Consider the following 6,989-nt stretch of genomic DNA (forward strand, 5'->3'; position numbering starts at 1 on the left):
ATTCTCATTGTGTTGGATAAATTGAGAGAAAATAAATTTCTAGTTGCATATTTTTTCTTTAAAAAACATTACCAGGTGATCTCATTAACATTTGATACAGATTAATCCACCTGTAACCAACTTTTTTGATGATTCACCACAAATAATCAAATCCAAATTCATTGTTTAATTTTTCTACGTACTATATTTCTAATTTGAAAAAAAATGTTGGTTGCATTTCCGTATTTGCTCGATTTAGGATTACAATAAAAACACGTTAGTTTAGCGTTCATATAATCCATTTATCGATGTCCCAGAAAGAATTTTTCTACTGGATTTAAGAATTAAACTAAAGGTTATATTTTGGGGGGGGCTGTTCTAAGAAGATAGGGGCTTGAATATGGAGGGGAAAGTTAGAAAAAAATAATTGTTCACATTTTCAGTTTAAATTCAGTTTACATTAGATGGGATTATTTTAATGTTTATTTTTTCTTATTTATATACAGATGGATGAATTTAAACACAATGTTTCTTACTTACCTAATTTGTCTATACTCTAACACCAAATTCACTAAACTAGTCACTATTCACTTAACTAACTTAACAAACTAATTTAAACACGCCGTTTACTTGTTTACCCCGATGTGTTTGGAATCATATCAGATATTTACTCGCTGAGAGAGAGAGAGAGAGAGAGAGAGAGAGAGAGAGAGAGAGAGAGATAGTTATTGAACTGCTTAGGTCGAAAAAAGTTAAAAAAACAAATGTCCAAGCTGGGTTTGATCGTTTTCGTTTTTTTTGTTTATTTAAATATTTATTCATTTCCTTGTAGTCGACCATTTGGCTGACTTTTCTAATAAACGCCTATTTATACAAAACTGTTTTCTCGATAATTCATTTTCTAGAATCTAAACAAATAAAAACGCCTTCTTAGAAATTAATATATATAAATATAGTTATATAAACAGATTGTCTCCGCATCGGCTCTTGAAAATTTATACCCAGCGCAGCCACCAAATTTTAGAGTCTATTAACAGGACCGGCTTCCCGGCCTACGTCAGTAGACAAGCTCGTAACATTATACTTCAGTTTAGGTTATGTAAACTTATATAAAATATATTATATATAATCAGTTTCAAAAACCGAGCCGGAAGTCAACCAATGCAACTATTGGTAAAACCGAAAGTACAAATTTCCGACATCTGGGATATCGATAAATGGATTCTACTAACGTATTTCTAGTATGAACCAAAGAGGGGCAAATACAGAAGTATTTCCAAATTCAAAAATAAAACGATATCATAATTTTTATGTTCTTATAAATTGATAAATAATATTACGAATGCCAAATTTTTCTCCTCCAGTATTTTTTAACAACTTAAGTATAATTTACAAATCATGATAATCATTTTGTGAAACTTTTTTAGTTAATTTAATCTTCTTACTGTTCTTAATCATGATCTATCAATTATACTATTATTTATTCTTTTGTTTTTAAAACATTGTTTAAGAGAATGAGATAAAAATTTAAAATTCTTTTTCTTCTATATACAGATGACAATAAAAAAGAACTGTTAGAGCGAGTTAAAGTCGAAGATACCAAATTGACGGACAATAATAATTTTTATACGTCAACTCCTCTTAGAACAGCAAATGGGAACGTCTCGGAATTATCCTTAACTTCAAATGGCAACTATAGTACTACCAATACCTTGAACGGTGACGACAGTCCTTCCAAAGTACTAGCCAAAGAGCAGCTAATGAATAGCATTAACGCCAATACATTAATAAACGGTATGTATCTACCTTTTTGATATGACAACGACAATTTACATTTTATAACCTCTAATTTTTTTATTCAGAAAATATTACAAATACCACTACAATTATAGCTGAAATCGAAGGAGATATGAAAATAAAACCGAAAAATTATGTTGATAAAACGTATTATATAGCAAAAGAAATTTTAATGACGGAACTGACTTATAAAAAAGATTTAGATGTCATCAACGTCGTAAGTACAAATTGTTTTCTAATGATAACCTCATTTTTATTTTCCTCAAATTTTCAGTGGTTTCGAGATGAAATAGGTAGAGAAGAACCAGAAGAATGTCAAATCCTTTTATCGTTAATAGCACCTTTAGCACAAGCCCACGGATTGTTAGTAAAAGATTTAGAAAAGAGATTGAAAGGTTGGGATATAAAGGGAGGACCTAGAGCCATACCTAGCGCCGAAAAAATAGCTGACGTACTTTTGGCGCATTTACCACCACTTTTACCAGTAAGTACCATCAATTCAACTATAATCATCCTCCATAATTGAATTATATTTTTTTTAGATATACGAAGAATATTTAGATGGACACATGTTAGTTCTCGAACGTTTAGATACGGCTTTCAAACAAAACAATCGCTTCGAACAGCTCTATAGAGATTTCGAAACACAAAAAGTTTGTTACCTTCCTCTAACAACTTTTGTCCTGAAACCATTACATCGTTTGCTACAGTATCAGGCTCTTCTACAAAGGCTTCTAAAACATTACGGACCTAGTCATCCCGATAGGGCCGATTGTATGACAGCTAGCGATACACTGAAAGATTTAATGCAACCTGTAACCGAAACTTTAGAACAATCCAAGAATTTGGCAACACTGTGTGAACTACAAAGAGATATTATTGGATTCGATAATTTGGTACAACCCGGAAGGAAGTTTATAAGACATGGTTGTCTTTTGAAACATTCTAGGAAAGGATATCAACAGAGAATGTTCTTTTTAGTAATTATTTATCACCTCATAGATTCGATTCATTCTTATTCATTATTATTTTTGCAGTTTTCGGATATTTTACTGTATACTTCACGGTCTCAAGCGACGTTGCAGTTCAAAGTGCATGGTCATATGCCTTTAAGAGGTGTATTAATTGAAGAACCTGACGGTGATTTAATGTTTAACGGTTTGATTATATATGGAGGTAATAGAGCGTTAACTGTGGCAGCTAATTCACCAGAAGAAAAAGAAAAATGGAAAAACGACCTTCAGAGTACTATCCAGCTAGCTAGAGATAAATCTGATACCAAAATCACATATTTGAGTCTAAAAAGTTGCAGTAAGTATTTTTGCAAATAACTTTTCTTTTTTCAAGAGAACTAATTGATATCTGAACATTTAGGTTCGTCCGATGAACATCTGGATCAAATCGGTAACAATGATGTTGGTACCCAAACGAAGCCTCAAACTCAAAGAAACAATACCACTGTTCATGTTTGTTGGCACAGGAGTACCAGTATTAGTATGAAAGACGAATTGTTAGCGGTAGAGGTGAGTTTCGATTTAGTCAACTTTGGTTATATAAATCAACAATCAAAAATGGAGTTATGAATCAAACTAATACTCTACATAACTCTGTTTTAGTAAATAGAAGATGTTATCTATGTTGTATAATATAAATTGATTAGAAATATTACACCCAGAAGGAATAATGTATCAAAATAAATATTTGATAAAATGTACCCAGAAAAAAAATTCCGTAGCTAAATATCCTGTACAAACAAAGGTAATGACAGATGTCTGTTTGAGGCACCTGCTTCCAAATTACTGTAACTTTCTGGATTAAATGTGCCAGAGTATGGGAAGGGAGGTCCTTTAAAATTTCTTGTGCCCCCGCATCCTCAACTCATCTTCCAGTTTTATTGATCTCCCTCAACTGCTGGCTTCAAGGAGCTTGAACCTTCTACTGATTCCTCTTCCAAAAAATTTCTTGTATATACTTGCAAAGGCATTGTGTAACTAGTTTAAGTGAAATATCTTACTCTCTCCCGCATAATCTACACTCGTCAGACCTAATCTCATAAGGCGAAAGTATAAGGAAGCTAATGTAGGGGTGTAGCTTGATTTTATCAAGATGCAAATCATTTTTGGATCTAGTAGTATCAAAGTTTTAGTACTAAGTTGTGGAAGTAAGTGGATCAAAGCATCACACCAGGAAAGAACAGAAATGCTATTAAATGGTATACGGATAAATCTAAAGCAGCGGACAAAATTGTAATAGAAGGGTAACGGCCCTGAATACCCTGAAAGCTTGGGCAAGACACTAAGTACAAATTTATGCAATTGAAAAATGTGTCCAGCTCAATCTAAAGAGGAACCATCTCAAACAGGAGATCAACATCCTGTCCGATAGCTAAACAGCCATTAGAGCTATAAGCTCTATGTCATAAAATCCAAATTCGTTTGGAATTGTCTAGAAAAATTAAAAGAAAAATAAAGTTACCCTACAATGGATTCTGGAACATACTGTAATGAATGAGCTGACAAGACCTGAACTCTTTTGTGGTATCAGCTACAGAACAATGGAAAAGCACTGGAAAAGAAGATAGATAGGAGCAAAACCATTTATTGGGAAAACCTACAGGGGCTGAGAAAGGCGAAGACTCTTCTGAATTTATCAACATAAGAACAAGCTACAAATACCAACAGGGTACTGTCACTTGAATGGACCTCTGAAGATGCTAGCCTCAGCAGATAATACAGCGTGCAAATTTTATTGCACAGAAGACGAAACCTCTATACACATTCTCTCATGTGAAACACTACGGAGCTCCAGAGCACTACACCTGGGAGCATATGAAATAGAAGACTAAGATATCTGACAGCTAGAGTCATCCTTCATTCTGGACTTTCTAAAAAGAGTGGGATTAATAAGTCAGCTGTTTCCCAGTATCGCAGCAAGATCCTTTGGGTACATCAAACTTTTTGGAATGGTGTCCAACCTGTAAAGGCAGCGTCAGATGCTATTTTGGTTCCCTTCTATTTCCAAAACTCTGATATGATTATTTTCCTATGATACAGAAAGGCTCTCTGACAATAACAAGCATTTGTACTCCCTAATTTTGAAACATTAGCTACAAGAACTAAAAAGACTATGATTTTAGCTTTTGTCATTAAGGTTTTTTCAGCACCCGCAAATCAATTTCAAGTCGATGGCATAGAAGCTCAGTATTTTGGTAGCTGCCTTCTTTATACCACAAAATGGTATGTTTTGTGTAGTGTAGTCCCTTTTTCAGTTTCCCTTATTATCAAGGTAATGTTAACACAATAACTTGGATCTAATGGAGGTCTATAAGCTATTGTTTTTTTAGTCTTATGATATCCTTTTAGCAGTGATTTTTATTGAAGATTCGTTAAGAACAATTGCTGCTAGAATAAAACCAATTTTGTTTACTGACAACTGTACATAATACTAATTGAATAAATATTTTCTTAACTTCATTTTATAGTATCTTACTAAAGAAAAAAATCATATATTTTTGTTTCAGAACCAACTATCTGGCTATTTATTGAGGAAATTCAAAAGCAGTAACGGTTGGCAGAAGCTTTGGGTAGTATTCACCTCTTTCTGTTTGTTTTTCTATAAAGGTTGCACAGACGATTTTCCTTTAGCGTCTTTACCACTATTGGGCTATTCTGTTGGTCCTCCGCTTCCCGAAGATCAGATTGTTAAAGATTATGTTTTCAAATTGCAGTATAAAAATCATTTATATTTCTTCAGAGCCGAATCAGAATACACTTATAATAGGTAAGATTACTTCCTTGATTGACTTAAACGTAGTAATACACCCAATGGTAAGATTTGGTAAAATGAGGATTTTTTTGCAGGTGGATGGAGGTCATAGGAAGCGCGACTCAAAGCAGGCGAAGAAAAATTTTACCAGTGAACGATAATAAAATCGAAACGTCTTCATAGAATTATTTATCAAAGAGAAAAAGATACTTAATTTATGATATTATTTATTTCAGCAAGTGCGTTCGTTTTATATTCATGTGGCACAAAAAAAATAAGTTGTGAGGGATTAACATATTATTAACAAGTGATCATAATTCTTCTATTTAAAAAAATGTAGCTGTATGTTAAATTATTTCAACAATTTTAAATGTTCCAATAATAATGTTCAGATCATTTATAAAATTGAACTGATTTATTTTGTACATACATTCCAATACATTATGCATTCAAAGTAGATATTTAAGTATCGTGAAAAATATTTATCATTTTTACAAAATAGTGTACAAGAATGATTAAACTCAACTGAATTTTTTTAACCGGCGCTAAGGTCATTTGAAAACCCTTAGTTAGATCCTCCAGGAACTATATCGATCAGAAGGCATCCTCTCTAAGTGTCCCAGCAACATTAAACGCACCCCCCGAATAAACGCCATCAAATCTGACTCGCCATACATCTGTCGCAGCTCAGCATTCCTCCAGATTCCCACGCACCATTCTCGCAAACAGGACCAAACATTTTTTGTTGAAAGTGAATATTAAGCAACCACCAGCTTTCTCATACCTTTTGCCTGATTTTGGACATCCTGAATACAGTTGAAAGATATCCTTTCCAAATCGTTCGTCCATCGCGACGGTAGTCGTCCCCTGTTTCCGTATGCTTAATCCCTAGGACTCCACTCTAGTATACTCTTCATCCATCTGACAATCTTGCGACATGACCAGCTCAACTCTATTTTAAATGTTTGACTCCTTCAATTACATCCGTAATTATTCTTCCAAGTTGTTTTTCGTTTCGGTTTTTATCTAGTAATGTCACTACCAACATGGATCTCTCCATGGCTCGTTGAGTTATTCTTATTTTATTTACATTACATTATTATTTTTGTGTCAATTTTAGTATTTCTGAGCCATTAGTTAACATTGAGAGGACGTATTGGTCAAACACTATTCATTTCATATTGAATACATATCTCAGTTTACCAAATGTAGCCAAAGCCAGAACTATCATTCTGTTTAGTTCGCAGGTTTGATTGTTTCTTCCCATTCGGATCTCATGTTTCAGATAATTGTTATGTATTCGATTTCTTTGCCTTCTGTAGAATTTAAAATAGGTTCATTTGATATTGAAATGGCAGGGACTGTATTAAGATAATTAGTAACAAATTCAGGTATGTATAATGTATCTTGATCATTCAAGAATCAAGTTCTTGACAGATTAAAATATT

The 6,989-nt window shown here is 33.3% G+C and overlaps 1 protein-coding gene across 1 annotated transcript in view; it reads left to right on the plus strand.

Moving 5' to 3' along the window:
- LOC130452393 (FERM, ARHGEF and pleckstrin domain-containing protein 2-like) overlaps positions 1–5,724 on the plus strand; it is a 13,086-nt gene extending 7,362 nt beyond the window's left edge. Inside the window, exons 2-9 of the mRNA XM_056791644.1 lie at positions 1,534–1,773; positions 1,935–1,993; positions 2,051–2,260; positions 2,319–2,756; positions 2,814–3,087; positions 3,151–3,299; positions 5,297–5,556; positions 5,637–5,724. Of these exons, the coding sequence (XP_056647622.1) occupies positions 1,534–1,773; positions 1,935–1,993; positions 2,051–2,260; positions 2,319–2,756; positions 2,814–3,087; positions 3,151–3,299; positions 5,297–5,556; positions 5,637–5,724 (1,718 nt within the window). The remainder of the gene's footprint in view (positions 1–1,533; positions 1,774–1,934; positions 1,994–2,050; positions 2,261–2,318; positions 2,757–2,813; positions 3,088–3,150; positions 3,300–5,296; positions 5,557–5,636) is intronic.
- Positions 5,725–6,989: the final 1,265 nt, after the last annotated feature.

The sequence above is a fragment of the Diorhabda sublineata genome, chromosome 1, assembly GCF_026230105.1.
Source record: "Diorhabda sublineata isolate icDioSubl1.1 chromosome 1, icDioSubl1.1, whole genome shotgun sequence".
NCBI lineage: Eukaryota > Metazoa > Arthropoda > Insecta > Coleoptera > Chrysomelidae > Diorhabda > Diorhabda sublineata.